The sequence below is a fragment of the Pelophylax lessonae genome (genome assembly GCF_965119305.1).
Source record: "Pelophylax lessonae genome assembly, chromosome: 6".
NCBI classification, from domain to species: domain Eukaryota; kingdom Metazoa; phylum Chordata; class Amphibia; order Anura; family Ranidae; genus Pelophylax; species Pelophylax lessonae.
The window spans coordinates 295,828,516-295,850,204 of NC_138773.1; the positions used below are offsets into that span (position 1 = coordinate 295,828,516).

The following is a 21,689-nucleotide window of genomic DNA, read 5'->3' on the forward strand; positions in this document are numbered from 1 at the left end:
AGACTGCTGCGCAAATACAGTGTGACATAAAATATTACAACAATCGCCATTTTATTCTGTAGGGTCTCTGCTAAAAAATATATAAAATGTTTGGGGGTTCTAAGTACTTTTCTAGCAAAAAAAACTGATTTTAACTTGCAAGCAACAAGTGTCAGAAAAAGGTCTAGTCTTTAAGAGGTTAAACTTCCTTTCTCCCTGGCAGAGGGAAGGAAAAGATACAATGTAATCATTTTGTTTATAGTTACTGGGAGACTTAAAAATGCTGATAGGCGTTTGCAGGAGGAAAGATACAATGTAATCATTTTGTTTATAGTTACTGGGAGTTTTCCACAGCTGTTTTCTCTGCTCCCTCAGCTATGCAAAGAATCGAGCATATGTCCGGTTTAGATCGTCAGGGGGGGTGAATCGAGATCGCGATTTTCATACGATTAATCGTGCAGCTCTAGTATACAGTCATACCGTCTATTTATAGGAGTTGCGGGCTGTCATAATCTTTATCATGTTCACTAAAACTTGGATTTTTTTCAAATGAAAACAAAATCGCATTCTGTGCAAACATAACCTTCCATCCACAGCAACCTGGCGGAGTCCTTCTTTGTCTGTCAGTTCTTATTTTCATACTTCCATACACTCCAATACACCATAAACATCTGGGCCAGGCAATGCAGATCTCCAGATAAGTCCTGTTTAAACTTGATAATATCACTCAATAAATATATGAAGTGTAAAGCCGTGTTTAGCTGGCAGAAGAAAGCTGGTGACCTTTGTAGGTTGGGATGTGAAGGCACCGAGCTATGCCGCACAAGCAGCTACATGTCCGTCCTTCACCGCCGGTAGAATAGATGTAATGGTTCGCGAAGTTCAAAGCTGCACGCACCTCTTTGCTGGCATGCATTCTTCCATCCTGATGACCGGCCTGGACATGTCATCCTGTGTAAAATTTATATTCCTAAACCCTGACCTTTCAACTCCATTCTGAAAATAATTTTCTTTCAAATTTTTGGAAAGTTTCCTAAAGGCAGTAGGTTGATTTTCTTGATGTATCTGGTCCTTTTCTTAGTTCTTTAAAGCTGAACTACAGGCAAACTCAATACATAGGTGAAATAGACATGAAGTGTGACCATTTAATTCCAGGAATTGACTTCTTGTTTGTGCAGGAGTATTGTCATGGTGGAAAAGTGCTTTTGTCAGGCCAGAGTTGCGATCTTATCCTCCAAACAGATTTCTGTAACATTTTCAGAATTTCCAAGTCACAATGTTGGTTGACCATTGTACCATGTTCTTTGAACTCGTAGTGAACTATCCCTTTGTGATGCATGGAGCATATACAAGAGTTTCCTGCGTCCGTCCTTTCCTGTCATTTGTCTGCCCATTTGCATCATATTTGACATCTTCCCTCCCCTCCTTAAAACCGCCTTTGCCATTCAAAAACTCTTGATTTCTTTATGGAATGTTCACAATAAGCCTGTTGTAACAGAGCTAAAGTTTCACTTGCTGTTTTGCAAATTTTCTTGCAAAATTGTATATTAATTCACCGCTCCAGTTTCCTGTTTCTCATTTTCCACCAACAGCTTTATGCACACACGTGTTATTTCTTTTACTACTCCGCAGAGTCAACTGGTCTGCAACCCAAACATGCTTGAGTGCAAATGGCTGTGGGACTTTCCACCATAATGCTACACTGTGAGCATTCCCCCGTTTAGGCTCCATTCACACCTGGGCGTTTTTGAGCGTTTTTCAGCTCCAAAAAACGCTAGAAAAAACATTCCAAAACGCCCAACAAGTAAAACCCCATTCATTTAAATGGCCCCTGTTCACATCTGAGCGTTTTAACGCCTGAAGCAAAACGCCTGTAGCTGAAAAAAAGTACATGAGCTTCTTTTTGGGCTGATTACCAGCTTTTTTGATCAAAGGCAATGCCTTCCTCCAAAAACGCCTGAAAATCACGGTAAAATCGCGGTAAAAAAACGCGTGAAAACGCTAGGCTCAAGTGTGAATGAAGCCTTATGGGAGCTGTTTTATCTACCAAAGGATTTGTATTCTGTCAATCCAGTACTGAGATTCACACTGCACTTTCACACCGTACATTCCTGACTGGCAGGGTATCAGACCTGGTTTTACTCTCTTATAGTTTAGTAGCACTTACAGGTCTTTTCCCTCCCTTATGACTGGACAGCGAGAGGAGAATTAGTAGGCTGATAAGCTCATCTCTCTATCAATCTCCTCTCCTCTCCATGTTTTCCTTGTTAGCATGGGCAATGAAACACAATTTACTGGTTTCTTGTGCTGCTTCTTCTTCTCCTAGTCTCAGCTCTGCTGTATAGGGGTTTCCAGAGGCTGATATCAGGTACCGTATATACTCGAGTATAAGCCGAGTTTTTCAGCCTGTTTCTTCACTTATTAGTAACTTACTAGTGCCCTGTCACTGTACTAATGACATTGGCAGGGAAAGGGGTTAACATCGGGTGATCAAAGGGATAAATGTGTTCCCTAGGATTGCTTGCTAACTGTGTGTGTGTGGGAGGTGCTTGAAGACCGAGATCTGTGTTCCTGCTTAGCAGAAATACAGGATCTCCATCTTCCCCTCTCACGGAACGGTGGTCTGTCTTGTTTCATAGGCAGACTGCCGTTCTGCCTCTCTCACACAAACGATCTCCCGGTGCCAGCGAACATCGGGTCTGCGGACCAGCGTGTCCAATCACAGCAGGAGCAGGCCTCTGGCATTGCGCGCCCCAGACCACGTGCACGGAATGACGTACAGGTAGGTGATTTCAGACAGGAGGGCGGCCCTGCCGCAGTATATGTGCGTGGGGCAGTCCAGAACAGATTAATCTCCATATAGAGAAGTTCCCCGTACAGCGACGCACTATCATTTCACAAATCCTCATCGCTTCTCGTTTTGTGATCAGTAAAAAAATGTAAACTGACCTAGCCCCCGACATATCAGAAGTTGCTCATAGAGTTAATCTTCATCGTATATATAAAGGAGTGATATCTTGCAACACTAATTCCCTAAATTCTTTTAGTACTAAATGGTTACTATGGATTCAAACATATTTGAAAAATGAGTCACTTAAAGCGGAGTTCCAGCTTGAAAAAAAATTATTCGATAAAAATACCCCCGGGACAGTCAGGGCTAGTGCATTTAAGTAATGATCGCCTCTGAACTGTCCCCGGGTTCACTTACCTTTTTAGAAGAAATACTTACCTGGAAAATGTCTTGTCCAGCGCTGCCATCTCAGATGTGGGCAGCTGAAGCCAGAGCGTCCTCTTCCGTGTCCTCTTCGGTGACGTCGGAGTCCCACAATGCACTGCACCGGCCCTGCTCGTCACTTCTGGTGGCACGGGAGAAGGTGCCCTGATTACTTGTTTTTGTCTCCCCTGTGAGGAAGAGGACACAGCCGATCACATGGGTAAAGAGTCATGTCATTGACTCTTTACCGAGATCGGGAACGCGCCGTGTCCTAGCAAGAGAGGCTGTTCTGGTGCGCCGTCATATGACGGCGTCCCAGGATAATAGCTACACCGCTCCGCCGTCCTTTGACGGCGGGCGAGTAGTAAGTGGTTAAATAATATTATTGACACCTATTGAAGCGGTGTTAAAAATCCTGCCTGCTGCACTTTTGGTGCATATTTGGTCAGTTAAAGTGGAAGTAAACCCTCCTATCCTTTTCAGCTGAGGAAGCTGCCATCTTGGCCTCTGTTTAATCTTCAACTGCCATGATGCTGCACATGTGATAAATTAGGACAGCAGCCATTGGGATGGTTTGACAGTTTGGTTGAGAGCACAACCAATGTGACAGTTACATTCCTGGAATGTGCCAGAAATGTAACTGTTTTTTTTTTAACTGGCAAATCTTTGGGTTTACTGCTGCTTTAAAAAACAAAATGCACCTCCCCATTGAAATGAATGGAAAATGCATTGAAAATGCACCCGTGTTGCGTTACTGATGCATTTTTCATGACCTATGATAATTTTTGGTGACCGAAACTTCAGTGCATCACTACTGCAATATATTACATTTGTGGTTTTGGGTTTAATACTGCTTTAAATCACATTGTGTTTTGTTCATCTAGACACTGTTGGATGTGTTGAATCCCATTCTGGAAGAGAACCTAAGACTCATCGCTGAGGGGGAAGAAGGTCCTCCCAAACTGCAGTGCCTCAAGTGCAAAACTGAATTCATCCACCAGGACGACAGCGGCGTGGTCTTCAGCGCTGAGGGGGATGGGCAAATTCAGGACAAGATGTCACATGGTCTGCACAATAACCACTCAGGTGACTATAGGACCACTATGCATCCACTCATGTCATTCAATCCACTGGTAGAAGGGAAAACACTATATCCTCTTTGGGCTGTATTAGGACACAGTCACTCAGACATTGTGCAAAAAAACGTGGTGTCAGCCATGAGATCTTCCCCTGAGAAATATCTATAATGTAAGAAATCATTTTTAGAAAAGAAATTTCACGCATGTTGTGTGAATGGCAACACATACCAAATATACACTTTTATAACCAAAAGTATTGGGACGCCTGCCTTTACACACACATGAACTTTAATGGCATCCCAGTCTTAGTCCGTAGGGTTCAGTATTGAGTTGGCCCACCCTTTGCAGCTATAACAGCTTCAACTCTTCTGGGAAGGCTGTCCACAAGGTTTAGGAGTGTGTCTATAGGAATGTTTGGCCATTCTGCGAGACCTGGCTCGCAGTCTCCTCTCTAATTCATCCCAAAAGGTGTTCTATCGGGTTGAGGTCAGGACTGGCAGGCCAGTCAAGTTTCTCCACCCCAAACTCGCTCATCCATGTCTTTATGGACCTTGCTTTGTGCACTGGTCCAAATCATTTGGAGGAGGGTGGAATTATGGTGTGGGGTTGTTTTTCAGGGGTTGGGCTTGGCCCCTTAATTCCAGTGAAGGGAACTCCTAAGGCATAAGCATACCAAGACATTTTGGACAATTTCATGCTGCCAACTTTGTGGGAACAGTTTGGGGACGGCCCCTTCCTGTTCCAACATTACTGCGCACCAGTGCACAAAGCAAGGTCCATAAAGACATGGATGGGCGGGTTTGGGGTGGAGGAACTTGACTGGCCTGCCCAGAGTCCTGACCTCAACCTGATAGAACACCTTTGGGATGAATTAGAGCGGAGACTGCAAGCCAAGTCTTCTCCACATCAGTGGAAGAATGGTCAAACATTCCCATAGACACACTCCAAAACCTTGTGGACAGCCTTCCTAGAAGAGTTGAAGCTGTTATAGCTGCAAAGGGTGGGCCAACTCAATATTGAACCCTACGGACTAAGACTGGGATGCCATTAAAGTTCATGTGTGTGTAAAGGCAGGTGTCCCAATACTTTTGCTAATATAGTGTATATTAGGATTTTCCAAATTTGACTGCAAAAGTGGAAATATGCTTTAAGCCCGTGCAGGGCAACTTTTGTTTTCTGTGACTGGGCACCGCTATGATCTCTGTGAAGGCTCCCAGTCGTGTTTCTGTTTTTTCTTTAGTTTAGAGAAAGTAGCAGTGACGTGGTTACATCCCGTTTCCTTCCGTAGGTAGTTACAGCACCCCTTTGTGACCTCCCCATGGGCATTTATTGGCTGCTAGGTGGTGCGTGATTGGCTATGTGGCTGCTTACTAGGAAACAAGGAACACCTCCTACATACACCCTCATAGTGTCAGTGTTTTACCATTCATGGGTCATTGACCCTCTGAGATCATCTCATGCCTGGCCACAGCTCCTTCCCGTGCTGCTCACTAGCACCCTCGCAAGTCATTGGAAACTGCACTCCGTCAGCCGCAATGACAGACCATTCATTCAACGATCGCTGTGAATGAATGATGAGGCTGTGTGGGCGGAGTCACACTTCTTTTTTAAATTGTGACAATGGGTGTGGGAAGAAGATCCCCTGCCCACTATCGGGGGGATTGAATGGGCACAGGCAGGTGTTCTCCGGTAAGAGGTTTCACCCTAAATCTGGGTGTAACCTGTTACTAAAGGCGAACTTACCCTTTAAAAAAAATGTTGTTTTAATGTACATGGGAACAAGGAGATAAGGGTACACAGAGGTTTGGATCGTGGAGTTCAGTTTTAACAAATGTTATTCACTGCTGCTTCATTGTACAAAGAAAGTTTAAGTTCTGAGTTCCTCCGGTGAACCAGCAATTATTATTAATAGCAATGATCCACTAAATAATACTGTCCTCTGATCTTTACATTTCTTATCTTCTATCCCTGCGTCATATAATTACGATGGTTCTGGCTTTCTATCACATGTGACTATGGATCCACCATTGTGAAAAGTAACATAATCTGTTATTTATCTGCAGGCTTGGAAATTACAGGTTGCGCAAAACTGTCATTTTATATGAGACTGAGTGCATTGTTCTCTGTGTCTCTACAGATCATACCGGCTGCCCGTCGTGTGGGAGTTTCCACGTCATCCTGGCCCCGGTAGACCACACCAGCTACTCTAGCACGCCAACCCAATCCTCTCCCAGTGACCTGCCACCAGAGGGCGCTGAGAGCAGGGGGCAAAAGTTCTATCTGGGTGGAGATGAAAGAGACAGTTCAGGAACAGGCAGCAGCTGTCTGGGTGGCAGCGACAGCATATTGAACAGCACGACCATATCAGATGCCAACGTTACCGGCCCGACCGGAAGTTATGGATCTCTCACTGCGACCCCTCCGGCCAGACAGAATAGCATGGTTCTCCAGGACAACTGGCAAGTTAGTCCAAGTGAGTTATCCAAAACTTTTATAGGGGTTTGTATGTTGTTGTGGGCTTATAAAGCAATGCTAGAACAGTACGGATGTGGAATGTGTAGTATCTCATCGTATGCACAAATTAGTTGTAATAAGTCATACTCCTGTCTCTGATCCAACTATCATTTTCATATTCGGCACTCTCAGGAACTGCTGGAGCAGGCATATGAAACATAGGAACCTGAGTGATTACAAAGAATTATGCCATTAAACCCAATCAAGATAACCTTATATAAGCTTTAAAGTTAGTGTCACTGAACCCACATGCAAAAAACCTGGTTGATCCTGCTGTTCTCTGTCTCCCCTTCTTTCCATGTCCCCATTTCAGCTAGGGATTTTGCAGCTGTGGTGGCAGCTCTGCACATGCTCAGTTTTCAGTGAGCAGCCCATGTGACTACTGAGTCACACGTGGGTGTATACACAGTGGTAAATAACAGTCACTCCCTCCTCCCACCTCCATGCTCCCTAAGCAGCTAAACACAATGGGGGTGGGATATTGCATGAAGATTGGCAGAGGCTTCACCTCCCTCCTATTCTAAGACTAAAACACAGCTGTATTTCGATAAGTAAAAAGTTACTTAAAATTATTAATTTTTTTTTTTAAATAGTGCAATCATCCATATACAGAAATAGAAGGCAATGTAAATTAAACAGTGTGTTTAGTATCACTTTAATCTGCTTATAGTTTGCGTTCTTTAATTCTTCCCTTTCCCCCCTTATTTAGATGCTAATAAAAGTTTAAAAAAAACTTTGTTTTTAATGCATATTTTATTTTATACTCAATGCCTCATCCTTAGGTCTCAGTGCTTCACTATGCAATGCAGGTAAATGATGGCTGGTGGGAGGGGCCTGCAGGATGCTGTACATGGCTTCCTGTAAACATCACAGCACCCAGCCTCAGTACCCCAGTCAGGAACCTTCAGCTCCGATGCAAGTGATGGGCTGACATTGGGGAAAGATAATGCAAATATCAAAATGCCTGGATGGATGAATGTTGACTTGGAGGAGTGTGAGTTCCTGCCCATGCAGAATGCCCTTGGTAACGCCCACATGTGATGTTGAGCCTCCATGTTTGAAAGAACTGAAATCCATTGGATCAAAGGGGTGGGCCTGAGACACTTAGGCTAGGGAAGAAAAGAGCTAGATGATGCTGGACTTCCTGCAGCCAGGACATGAGGAGGGCTCTAGCTGACTACCTGCAGGTTCTGAAAGGCTCACAGTGTGCAGTGAAATCAGAGTAAGCCATTTCAGTACAGGAGTAGAGCCTGTACAACTGGAGGAAGACTGGAGGAAGCTTTGTTATTACATTACCTGCGACTTACAATATTAACCACTTGCCGACCGCCCGCCGCAGTTTTACTGCGCCAGACAGGCTCGGCTGCGCAAACCGACGTAGTACTAAGTCGGTTGTGTGCGTGGTGCTGGGGGGGCAAGCGCACACCTCCGCCGGTGCGCTCCTGCCCCAACTAGCCAGTGGGGATGTTGATGCACAGGGCTGGCGGGGCAACAGTGACTCAACCCCCAAAACAGGAATGGTTTTACAGGTGGAAGTCACTGACATTTTTTTCCCTACTCGTCTTTTCTGACTTTTCTGGTTTTACATTTGGCTAGGGTCAGTGTCACTACTGGTAGCATGAGGTGATACCTGGACCCTATAGAGGTGGCACAGGCAGTCCAACTCCCTTAGGATGGCAGATCAATACATGACATTGCCAGTTGGTTTGCTGTGTCTCCCACTACAGTCTCAAGAGCACGGAGGAGATTCCAGGAGACAGGCAGTTACTCTAGGAGAGTTGGACAGGGCCGTAGAAGGTCCCTTTAACCCATCAGCAGGACCGGTATCTGCTCCTTTGTGCAAGGAGATCTAAGATGAGCGCTGCCAGAGCCCTACAAAATGAACTCCAGCAGGCCACTGGTGTGAATGTCTCTGACCAAACAATTAGAAACAGTCTTCATAAGAGCGGCCTGAGGGCCCAACGTCCTCTAGTGGGCCCTTTGCTCACTGCCGGGCACCATGGAGCTTGATTGGCATTTGCCAGTGAACACCAGAATCGGCGCCCTGTGCTTTTCACAGGTAAGAGCAGGTTCACCCTGAGCACATGTGACAGACGTGAAAGGGTCTGGAGAAGCCATGGAGAACATTATACTGCCTGTAACATTGTTCCGCATGACCAGTTTGGTGGTGGGTCAGTGATGGTCTGGGAAAGCATATCCATGGAGGGACACACAGACCTCTACAGGCTAGACAATGGCACCCTGACTGCCATTAGATATTTGGATGAAATCCTTGGACCCATTGTCGGACCCCCTTCACTGGTGCAGTGGGTCCTGGGTTCCTCCTGGTGCACGGCCTTATGTGGCGAGAGTATGCAGCCAGTTCCTGGAGGATGAAGGAATTGATATCATTGAATGGCCCCACGCTCGCCTGACCTAAATCCAATAGAACACCTCTGGGGCAGATTGCTCCTCAGTCTTTTCAGGAGCTCAGTGATGCCCTGGTCCAGATATGGGAGGAAATACCCCAGGACACCATCCATCGTCCTATTAGGAGCATGCCCAGACGTTGTCAGGCATGCATACAGGGACATGGGGGACATACAAACTACTGAGTACCATTTTGAGTTGCTGCAATAAAATTTTAGCAAAATGGGCTAGCCTGCTGCATAATTTTTTCACTTTGATTTTCGGGGTGTCTTTTGAATTCAGCGCTCTGTAGGTGGATTTTCTTTTCCATCAAAAGATGTGGCATCCTTTCATTCCTAACACATTACCCAGTCCATATCAGTATAGATATCCAGCATGATATTTTTCCCCATTGAGATCTGATGTCTTTTCAAAGGGTTTCTTTCATTTTTTTGAGCAGTGTGTGTATGTGTGTATGCATGCGTGTATATATAATATGCATGCGTGTGTGTATGTATGTATGTGTGTGTATGTATGTGTGTGTGTGTATATATATATATATATATGTGTGTGTGTGTATATTAATATTTTTATTTTTTTTGTGTGTGTATATATATATATATATATATAAATTTGTGTCTGTTTTAATGTCATTATTGCTAATCTGATTTTGTCTTGCTTGGGAAGATGGTAATATTGCATGTATTGATTTATTGTTGTGCCCGATACTTTCTCACTTCCTTGTGTGTCTCTCCAGCCTCTGTCAGCCCACATCAGACTCTGGATTTCCGGCTAGTTGATCACCGTCTAAAGTTGTATCTCGATATGGAGATCCTAGGTGGGGAGATGGAGGAATTCCAATGTTATATGAAGGTGAGGCCTTGTTTTTTGGGGAGGTTAGGTCAGGTTCTGCATAGCTTTTGGCTGTCTATACATTATGCAATTTTCTTTTGTTCAAGCATGTGTTAAAGGGAAAGAAAATTGCTTGATTGAATGTGTAAATGGGGGAAACCCTTCCGCAGTACTATTGTATTCTGACAGCGAGAGGTTTCCCAACCATCCAAATACAATGAGCACTGCTGGCCGCTGTAGTCACCTGCAGTGATCCAATAAAAAAACAACAGCCTGGTTGTCCTGAAGTCTATCGATCAACTTTAGGACAACCAGCCTGCCCATAGATGGATTGAAATCTGTCCGGTTCCTGCTGAATTTCGATCTGTCTATGGCTAGCTTTGCAACCAATTGTGCTAAATATGGTGTTGGCAGATTACAGGCCTCCAGAAACTAACTGCAAACCTGCCCATCCACCAGCCTTAAAGCTGAATTCCTGGTGTGATCATTATTGCATACTTGCATTGGTCTAGCTTGGTGCATTGTATGCTTATCTCATACCAGAGGGGCCGCTGAGGAAGGTGACAATAACTGTACTCTATGCTACTATAGCGATCCCAGCAATCGTCCAGGTCCTGTTCTGAGCAATTGCCCCACTGCACACTGACCACAAGGGATGGGTTGATCGCTTGGCACTGCCACTATAGAGCACCTTGCATTGGTGGAAAGTAGGGGCAGTGGCGTTGCATCTTTGGCATAGGACCTGGAAGATTGCAGCTATCTCTGTAGTAGCACTAACTACTACAGGTATTGTCTGCTTCTCCAGCGGACCCTCAGGGGTGAGATTGCCGTGCTGGACCAATGTAAGCATTTAATAAAGAGTTCAGCCTTAATGGGTCTGATGGACATTACAGGTTTGAAAACTTTTCCTTTCTTTCTACTCTTAAAATGTTACTAAACCCAGGACTCTGCATTCACTATATCTGCTCTCCCACAGTAAACTTAATGTGGAAATGCAATTATTTTAGTAAATCTAAACTGCTAAATTCCTTTTTTCATCAGCAGTATACTGAAGTCTTGTGACTTCTATTCGTGTCTGGTTAAAGCTTGTAGGAGGAGTTTTCATTCTCCTCTACCTGTCCTTTGAGGCTGCGGGACCCCTGACCCTCTGCCTGGACAGTGCTGATTGGCCCTGTGCTGATCACATGCACCCTCCCAAGATAAAAAAAAAAAACTCTGCACATGCTCGGTTTGGTGTGTATTGCTAGAGTGCCTCCTAGGACTCGGTTCTATCAGGAGAGGGATTGGGGACTGTTGAAGAAGGGGAGGATCAGAAAAGACCGGATCAAACAGCCTTTTTACACAATGCAGAGGATTAGCCACTTAGGTTCTACAAGCATGCTTTACTGCATATACAGACTGATTTTACTGTTGTGGGTTTAATAACACTTTAAGTTGGCATTTGGAGCGGTCTGACTGCACCTCTCTTCACTCTTTCCCTTTGCTTGAACATGTATGCTGTGGTAAACTCAGCATACATGTTTATGTATAAGCTTGCCAGTAGACATTCATCTGATCTGTCTTTGGCCTCTTTATACTACTGGGTGATCAGTTGTGGTTTTGCTGTTTCATTTAACCCATCGTTGTTCATCTTCCTGTCTGGCTTAGGTACCTGTTGTTCGTTTTGGGAAAGAGGGGGCGTTTTGGGCTCTGGTTGTGGTTTCCAATCGGAAAATCTACTTTCTGGAGATAACTGGAGAAACTAGGTACCTAAACTGTATTGGCATGGAGGGCCTGGTGGGATATTGTCCCTTTTTTATTATGCTGAATATATAATGGGCTGACACTGATATGTATTGCAACAGCGGCCCTCCGTGTGATTGGCTGCGCCCCGGAGAGGAACAGAATCTGACTTCTCTCACCCACCTGCACATTGGACTGCAGAAACAGACCTTACATCTAGGATTCGGCACCCCTGAGGCGGCCTACACCCTGCTGACCAGGAACTGCCATTACAGCACAGCATTCGCACAGAACGTTCTGGGTGAGGACAACCAAGGACATTCTTGTTTTTTATGTGTTTAGTTTAAATCCTTTAAAAAAGTAATGAAAATGGAAGCCATGACATACAGAAAAATTTTAGCTGCATCCTTAATAAAGCAAATCTGGGATTGGCCAGAGTGGATAGCCGGTTCACACTGATGCAATGGTGGAAAGGCACAGGAATCGCTGCGTTTCCCGCATCGCACCACATAGCAGTCGCACTATGTTCATGCAATCTACTACAGGTGTCCATGAAAAGTTAATGACACCCCGCATCGCACCACATAGCAGTCGCACTATGTTAATACAATCTACTACAGGTGTCCATTAACCACTTTACCACCGGAGGATTTTGCTGTCTTACGTCCAGGCCACTTTTTGCGATTCTGCGCTGTGCGACTTTAACTGTCAATTGCGCGGTCGTGCGATGCCGTACCCAAACTAAATTTACGTCCTTTTTTTCCCACAAACAGAGCTTTCTTTTGGTGGTATTTGATCACCTGTGCGATTTTTACTTTTTGCGCTATAAACAAAAAAAAGCGTTTATTTTGAAAAAATAACAATATTTTTCAAATTTTTTTATATATGAAATTCCCCCCCAAAAAAATGTAAGAATCTAAATTTTTTAACATTTTTGGCCAATTTGTTTTCTGCTACCTATGTTTGGTAAAAAAAATCACAATAAGCGTATTTTGATTGGTTTGCGCAAAAGTTATTGCGTTTACTAACTAAGGGAAAGATTTCTGTCATTTTTGGTGTTTTTTTTTTTTTTTTTTTTAACGCGTAATGGCGGCGATCTGCGATTTTTTTTTTTTTTTTTTGCGGGACTGCGACATTGCGGCGGACAGATCGGACCCTTGACTGACATTTTTGACACTTTTGGGGGTACCAGTGACATTTCTATAGTAATCAGTGCTATAAATATGCACTGTTACTGTAAAAATGACACTGGCAGGGAAGGGGTTCATTTTATTGGAGAGGGAGGGGTTAATGTATGCCTGGAGCTTACTGACGTGTGTGGGGGGAGGTGACTGAGTGACACAAGGACAGATCGGATGTTCAGCTATGCTGAACACTGCAATCTGTCACTCCTTGTCACTTAGGAGATCCGCCCACTCTGTTTACACAAGCGGGTGGATCTCCAAACTGGATTCCCCGGCGATCGCCGCCGCTCCTCCCCTGGCCCGACTCCCGCTGTGACTGAAAACAGCGGGCGCGCCGCCTACAGGGGGAGGAGTCCAGCGACGTAGGTCTACGTCGCTGGACGGAATCGAGCCACTTTGCCGCAGTACGGTCAACGTGACCGGTCGGCAAGTGGTTAAAGCAAATCTGGGACTAGCCAGAGTGGATAGCCCGCTCACACTGATGCGATGCGGGAAAGGCACAGGAATGCGTTTCCCACATCGCACCACATAGCAGTCGCACTGTGTTCATGCAATGTACTGCAGGTGTCCATTAAAAGTTAACGACACCCCAAACGTAGGTCACAATGCGCAGTGCGTTTGTCTGAATTGGATCACATGGGTATGAACCCCCATGCAAACAGTTTCCAGTTCAGCAAAAAAAAAAGGTGCCTGCACCTTTTTTGTGCGGATGCGGTGCAATTTGAGCCATACAAAATTATCCGCACAGAATCGCATGTGATTTGCACAGGAATGCGGTGCAATTACTGTGCGGATCACATATGATGTAACAGTTTAAACTGGGGTTAAAGCAAAATTAAAGTTTGCAAATATCTCTGCTCCTATGGAAATATCTCTGCTGAGTCTGCTCCTATGATCTGATGTCAGCAAGCTCCTTTGCTGACACTGACATAGTCTCCCAGGCTTCTTTAGGGTGCCAGGTTTTTGGCTGTCTTGTCTTGTGATTGGTCTGTGTAGAATGACATTTGCATGCATGCGCAATGCCATCTCTGCACCAAGCTGCACATGTGCAGCTCCGTGTACATTCTAAAGAAGATGGAAACATACAGGTAGGTTTGTTTTTATTGCAGAAGGGACAGAGAGTGTGTGTTCTGGAATAAAGATCCTGCCTGCTGTTCATTTTTTAGTTTTGACCTTCAGTTCTGCTTTAAAGGATCGCCTCAAGATAAAAATCCTTCCACAAAATCAAAGGATTTTTGGTGGCAAATATTCTTCTGACGATGGAGTCCCTTTAAAAAGAGAAGTGCAGGATTCAAGAAAAAGTAATTCTCACCTAAGTGGATGCAGAATCTGTCCCCTGGAGACTCTACACTGAAATCTGAGCGATCAAAGACTGCTGATTGCTAAATTCTTGGTCTTCAGTGTGCAGAGACCCATAGACTGTCAGTCACCAGCTCTCTGCTGTTCCCCTCCTGTGCTCACTGGAACGCCAGGCTGTGGATGGGGCAGGAGCTGCTGACCTCACAGATCCGGTTTAGGCTCTGCACATATCCCGACATTAATGTTAGGATCCACCCAGATGCCCGACCAGAAGTTGGTTTAGTTTCTCAAGGTGCTGCTGAGAGCCTGAGACAGCTGCCAGTCAGGCATCTGGATGGATCCCGACGTTATTGTTGGGAATCTCTACAGAGCCTGGACCGGATCTGTGACCACTGCTGACAGCAACATCTAGGTCACAGGAGTACAAAACTAAGTGCACTTCTGTGATCTATAGGAGAAGTATAGCTAAAAGTACTGTGGCCATATTTCTCCTTTTAACCACTTAAGCCCCGGAAGATTTTACCCCCTTCCTGACCAGGGGGTATTTTGCGATTCGGCACTGCGTGACTTTAACGGACAATTGCGCGGTCGTGCGACGCTGTATCTAAACGAATTTGACGTCCTTTTTTTCCCACAAACAGAGCTTTCTTTTGGTGGTATTTGATCACCTGTGCGATTTTTTGATCACGCGCTATAAACAAAAAAAGAGCGTAAATTTTGCAAAAATAACAATATTTTTCACATTTTTTTTATATGAAATTCCCCCCAAAAAAAATGTAAAAATCTAAATTTTTTAACATTTTTGGCCAATTTGTTTTATGCTACCTATGTTTGGTAAAAAAAAATCGCAAAAAGCGTATTTTGATTGGTTTGCGCAAAAGTTATCGCGTTTACTAACAAAGGGAAAGATTTTTGTCATTTTTGCGGGGTTTTTTTTAACGCGTAATGGCGGCGATCTGCGATTTTTTTTTTTTGCGGTACTGCGACATTGCGGCGGACAGATTGGACCCTTGACTGACATTTTTGCCACTTTTGGGGTTACCAGTGACATTTCTACAGTAATCAGTGCTATACATATGCACTGTTACTGTAAAAATACACTGGCAGTGAAGGGGTTAACTTTTTTTGAAAGGGAGGGGCTATGTGTGTCCCTAGGGGCGTGCTTTCTACTGTGATTGGCTGTGGCTTCAGATCTATTAAGAGTGATCGACGGTTCTAAATAGTAGAACCGTATGATCATCCTTCATACACAGGGGAGAATGACAGGCAGCTTGTTTACACAAGCCGTCTGACTTTCTCCCTCTCCCCCGCCGATCGCAGAGTGACCGGCGGACATCTGGTCCGCCGGTCACACGCGCGGGGGGGGGTCCGTGACCACACGGGAGCGGGCCTCCGGCGGCGCGCGCTCGCTCCCTAGACCCTCACAAGCTAGTGACGTAGCCCTACGTCAATTTGCCTGTGAGGGGCTGACCGCCGACGTAGATAGTCGTGCGGCGGTTGGCAAGTGGTTAAAGGGGAACTAAAGGTAAAAATATAAAAAAAAATAAAATATATTTTATCCTTGTTATTTACTTGTAAAAGCCTTACCTGTAGCCCGTGACTGCAATTGGGTGCTGCCATCTTTGATGTGATGCCAGCTGATTCAGACCTGTCACCAAAGTGACACTCTAGTACAGGGATATGCAAACTGTGGCCCTCCAGCTTTTCCAAAACTACAAGTCCCATCATGCCTCTGTCTCTGAGTGTCATGCTTGTGGCTGTCAGAGTCTTGCTATGCCTCATGGGATTTGTAGTTCTGCAACAGCTGGAGGGCCACAGTTTGCATATCCCGGTTCTAGTATTCCCTTTTGCTTCTCCCCCCAACTGAAACATAAAAGGTTATGTATGGAGGTAAAGGGAGGAGCTGAGCCGACACAGACAGTAATTAGACACTCCCATAGGAGGAAGGGGCTATAAGATGCAAGTAAGGAGGAGCTGTGCTGGGAATTGACTCTTCCTGGACTAGTCAAAACCTCTAGTAACCCCAGACACGTAAATAAAAAAATAATTTATGGAAAGGAAAAATACTGCAAGTAAGCATTTAAAATGCTTGATTTTTATGTGCTTTTATCTGCAATGTTTTAAGTAGGTGACAGGGTCTCTTAGGTCTCAACACACACAGAATGATTTACTAACCTGGAGAGTGCAAACTTCTTTGCTGCTGTGCATGGTAGCCAATCAGCTTCTAACTTCTGCTTGTTCAATTTAGCTATGGCAATAAAACCTGGAAGCTGATTGGTTTCTATGCAGAGTTGCACCAAATTTGCACTCTCCAGTCTTAGTAAATAACCCCCACATTGACAAGGTTATCAACTAGATCTCTTTTATATGCATGTCCAAAAAAAAAAAAGCACAGGAATTACTAAACATTCCTTTTGAACACTAGAAGAAATATAAATTGGTTTCTGAATTGCAGATGCGATGTCTGAGCTTCCCCCACGTTATCGCAGTGCTCTGGACTACAGCATCGAGGAGGGAGTCATGCAGGGTCATCGTCTTTGGTAAGTAAACTTTTCATATTGTCTTTAGACAACCACACACATTTTTTGAAGAATATCCTAACCCAATAAAAAAAAAAGAAAATTAAAGGAACACTTTGAAAACCCATTAAATCTCAATGGGGAAAAATATCATGTTGGATATCTATACTGATATGGACTGGGTAATGTGTTAGGAATGAAAGGATGCCACATCGTTTGATGGAAATTAAAATGATCAACCTACAGAGGGCTGAATTCAAAGACTCCCCGAAAATCAAAGTGAAAAAATTATGCAGCAGGCTAGTCCATTTTACTGAAATGTAATTGCAGCAACTCAAAATGGTCCTCAGTAGTTTGTATGGCTCCCACGTGCTTCTATGCATGCCTGAGCACGTCAGGGCATGCTCCTTCTAAAACGATGAATGGTGTCCTGGGGTATTTCATCTCAGATCTGGACCAGATCATCACTGAGCTCCTGAACAGACTGAGGTGCAACCTGGCGGCGTCGGATGGACCAAATATAATGTTCCAGAGGTGTTCTATTGGATTTAGGTTAGGCGAGCATGGGGGCCATTCAATGGTATCAATTCCATCATCCTCCAGGAACTGGATGCATACTCTCTCCACATAAGGTCAGGCATTGTCCTGCACCAGGAGGAACCCAGGACCCACTGCATCAGTGTAGGGTCTGACAATGGGTCCAAGGATTTCATCCTGATATCTAATGGCGGCCAGGGTGCCATTTTCTAGCCTGTAGAGGTCTGTGCGTCCCTCCATGAATATGCCTCCCTAGACCATCACTGACCCACCACCAAACTGGTCGTGCTGAACGATGTTACAGGCAGTATAACATTCTCCACAGCTTCTCCAGACCGTTTTGAGTCTGTCACATGTGCTCAGGGTGAACCTGTTCTTATCTGTGAAAAGCACAGGGCACCAGTGGTGGATCTGCCAGTTTTGGTGTTCAATGGCAAATGCCAATCGAGCTCCATGGTGCTTGGCAGTGAGCACAGAGCCCACCGGAGGAAGTTGGGCCCTCAGGCCACCATCATGAAGTCTGTTTTTGATTGTTTGGTCAGTGACATTTACACCAGTAGCCTGCTGAAGGTCATTTTGTAGGGCTCTGGCAGTGCTCATCCTGTTCCTCCTTCCACAAAGGAACAGATACCGGTCCTGATGATGGGTAAGTACCTTCTACAGCCCTGTCCAGCTCTCCTAGAGTATCTGCCTGTCTCCTGGAATCTCCTCCTTGCTCTTGAGACTGTGCTGGGAGATAAAGCAAATCTTTTGGCAATGGAACGTATTGATGTGCCGTTCAGGAGGATTTGGAATGCCTGTGCAACCCCTATAGGGTCCAGGTATCACCTCATGCTACCAGTAGTGACACTGACCCTAGCCAAATGCAAAACCAGTGAAAAAACGGTCAGAAAAGATGAGAAGAGAAAAAATGTGAGTGGGCCTCCACCTGTAAAACCACTCCTGTTTTGGAGGTCGTCTCATTGTTGCCCATCTAGTGCAGCTGTTGTTAATTTCATTAACACCAAAGCAGCTGAAACTGATTAACAACCCTCTCTGCTACTTAACTGACCAGATCAAAATTCCCGGAGTTTAACTGACTTGATGCTATACTCTGATTAAATATTTTCCTTAAATTTTTTTGAGCAGTGTACTATATTGCGCCTTACCAGTCCTTAGATGTGTTGCCTGCATTGGTTTTGTTATTTCACTTACAGAAAAACACCCGTTGATCCTGCCTGAACTTTAGTGTCCTTTTTATAGTTTTCTGTGCACTGAACTGACATTTCAAACAAATGGTATCATCCCTTTCAGTTTTCCCCTTGGAACTACAGACACCTGAGGAGTGGGGGTGTTCTATAGTCCTGTCCTAGGGTTACAAGGCTGCTCCTCCATAGATAAAGTGCAGTGAGTGAGTGTTGTCACCCTAGGACGGAAAATGTTATTCACAGGATTACCGGGTGAAAATAAAGGGGGGAAATGAATAATAATACAGCCACCACATCTAAGGACTGGTAAGCTGCCATATATTCTTATGTTCTGTTTTAGGGTTTGGATACGCTTTAAAATATTACCAGTAATTGATAAGATTATTTACATGAGGGTGTTCATTTTTTTATTGGTGGCTATAAATAATAAATAGGACTATAGTTCGCCTTTAACTGCAGATTGGTGTGATAGATGCTCGTGTTGTCCTTTTTATCTGAATCGCACCTGCCTTCCAGCCCTTTTCTGTATCTTGTCTCTGCTGCAGGCATCTCCTACATGATAACCTTGAAGAAGGAAGCCAGAGCCCGGGTGACTATCGCTATGTGCTGGCGTATTTCATGCAAGGTAAGAATTTTATCAATCAAGGTCTCTACACCTGTGAGGTTCCATCCATAACATCTTCATGGCCACTTACTTCTGCTTCCTTCACTACCGAGAAAAAAAAATTAGATTTATGTTTGAATAAAACTTTCTTTTTTTTTGTAATAATAAAGCTCTGGCTGTTAAAACTTCAGCTCCACTCTATAATACATTTTTTAGTTTAAAGCAAAACTAAAGTGTTAAATTAAATGATGCAAGTCGGCAGTTTTTTTATTGCATGTCTCTTCTGCAATAAAATCAACCTATCTGCCTGCTGACAGTCTTCTTTAACCACTTTAGCCCAGGAGGATTTGGCTGCTCAATGACCAGGCCCTATTTTGCGATTCGGTACTGCGTGAATTTAACAGACAATTGCGCAGTCGTACGACGATGTACCCAAAAGAAATTGACGTCCCCTTTTCCCCACAAACAGTGCTTTGTTTGGTGGTATTTGATCACCTGTGTGATTTTTATTTTTTGTGCTATAAACAAAAAAAGAGCGACAATTTTGAAAAAATAATATTTTTCACATTTTTTTATATGAAATTCTCAAAAAAATTTAAAAAATCTAAATTTTTTAACATTTTACGCCAATTTGTTTTCTGCTACATATTTTTGGTAAAAAAAATCACAATAAGCGTATTTTGATTGGTTTGCGCCAAAGTTATTGCATTTACTAACTATGGGAAAGATTTATGTCATTTGTATTGTTTTTTTTTTTTTTTACTAGTAATGGCAGCGATCTGCGGTTTTTTTTTTTCCTTTTTTTTTTTTGCGGGACTGCGACATTGCGGCGGACAGATCGGACCCCTAACTGACATTTTTAACACTTTTGGGGGTACCAGTGACATTACTACAGTAATCATTGCTGAAAATATGCACTGTTACTGTGATAATGACACTGGCAGGGAAGGGGTTAACTGTACTGGTGCTCAAGGGGTTAAATAATGTGTCCCTAGGGGGGTGATTCTAACTTTCAGGGGGCATGGCTTGTGAAGTAATCACAGTGTCATGCGATCCTATATAGCAGGATCACATAGCCTCTGTGATCACTTCAGGGAGAATGACAGACGGCTGTGTTTACATCAGCCGTCTGTCCTTCTCTGTCTGCTGAGGGAGATCGCGAGTGGCCGGCAGTCATCGGAGCCGCCGGTCACATGCCCTGGCTCCCCAGCTAATGAGCGGGGGCGCGCTGCCGGCGCTCACTCGCCCCCTACAGTCTCCTGAGCAAGCAACGTAGTACTACGTCACTTTGTCCAGGAGCGCCTGCCTGCTGCAGTAAAACTGTGGTGGGCAGGGCTGAAGTGGTTAAAATGTACACTGGGCTGCGCCTGCAGGACAGTGCCAGCGCCCCTGAATGACTGAACTCCTCTGCAGGCGTGGCGCCATCCCTCTCTGGCTAATTCAAGGAGGCCAAAGACTGGCATTTGGCTAAAGATGGGAAGAAGATGCCAGAGCAGAGGTTGGAACGTTGAAGCAGAGGTCGGTATTGTGGACTTTAGTTACGCTTTAAGCATTCTTTTCAAAGTCAAAAAAATTTTCAGTTCAGTGTATTAATCTAAAGATTTCATACTAAAGTTGAACTCTGGGGAGATTTAAAGACTATCCTTGTAAAAGGGCTGACCTCGCACTGCAAGGGTTAAGCTCGTTTGGCTGTACTTCTGTTGATCACAGGAGTGCACTGCACTCCTGTGACCCATTTTCAGCAGACAGTGGGTTGAAGCCTGCTGTTGGCTGAAATTACAGAGCCGGTCCAGGCTGGGGAAAGATTGCGACCATATGGTAGGGATCCACCCAGAACCCTAGACTGGCACCTGGCTCAGCCTCTCAGCGAGCCGCTGAGGGCCTGAGCCACCCCCTCCTGCCCTCTCCACAGCCCAGCAGTCCAGTGAGCGCTGGAGGGGCACAGCAGACAGCGGTGACTGACAGATACCATCTCTCTGCTCACAGAGCTCTAAGAACTGAGCAATCAGCAGTCTTTGATTGCTCGGTTCTCAGTCTTCAAAGCTGGTGGGCGATCAGTCTGTGGCACTGATGAGGTGTTATGCTTTGAATAGCAGCCTTCAGCTCATCTGAATTGTTGGGTCTGGTGTCTCTCATCTTCCTCTTGACAATACCCCACAAATTCTCTATGGGGTTAAGGTCAGGCGAGTTTGCTGGCCAATCAAGCACAGTGATACCGTGATCATTAAACCAGGTATTGGTAGTTTTGGCAGTGTGGAGAGGTGCCAAGTCCTGCTGGAAAATGAAATCCGCATCTCCATAAAGCTGGTCAGCAGAGGAAAGCATGAAATGCTCTAGAATTTTCTGCTAGAGGGCTGTGCTGACTTTGGACTTGATAAAACACAGTGGACCAACACCAGCAGATGACATGGCTCCCCAAATCATCAGTGACTGGAAAATTTTGACTTTCATTTGGAAATCAAGGTCTGAGTCTGGAGGGAGAGTGGGGAGGCACAGAATCCAATTTGCATAGGACTAGTGTGACGTTACCACAGTATAAATTTGAATTTGTATCAGTGCCCGCTCCCACAACCACAGTACTCACTTAGGCGAGGATGGTGTTCTTTTCCCC

At 44.7% G+C, this 21,689-nt stretch overlaps 1 protein-coding gene across 1 annotated transcript in view; it reads left to right on the forward strand.

Annotated features, from left to right (window-relative positions):
- Nucleotides 1-21,689, forward strand: part of STK11IP (serine/threonine kinase 11 interacting protein) — a 96,823-nt gene that overhangs the window by 60,441 nt on the left and 14,693 nt on the right. The window contains exons 17-23 of the mRNA XM_082260938.1: nt 4,078-4,279; nt 6,410-6,745; nt 9,932-10,047; nt 11,674-11,771; nt 11,871-12,049; nt 16,687-16,771; nt 19,020-19,099. Of these exons, the coding sequence (XP_082117064.1) occupies nt 4,078-4,279; nt 6,410-6,745; nt 9,932-10,047; nt 11,674-11,771; nt 11,871-12,049; nt 16,687-16,771; nt 19,020-19,099 (1,096 nt within the window). The remainder of the gene's footprint in view (nt 1-4,077; nt 4,280-6,409; nt 6,746-9,931; nt 10,048-11,673; nt 11,772-11,870; nt 12,050-16,686; nt 16,772-19,019; nt 19,100-21,689) is intronic.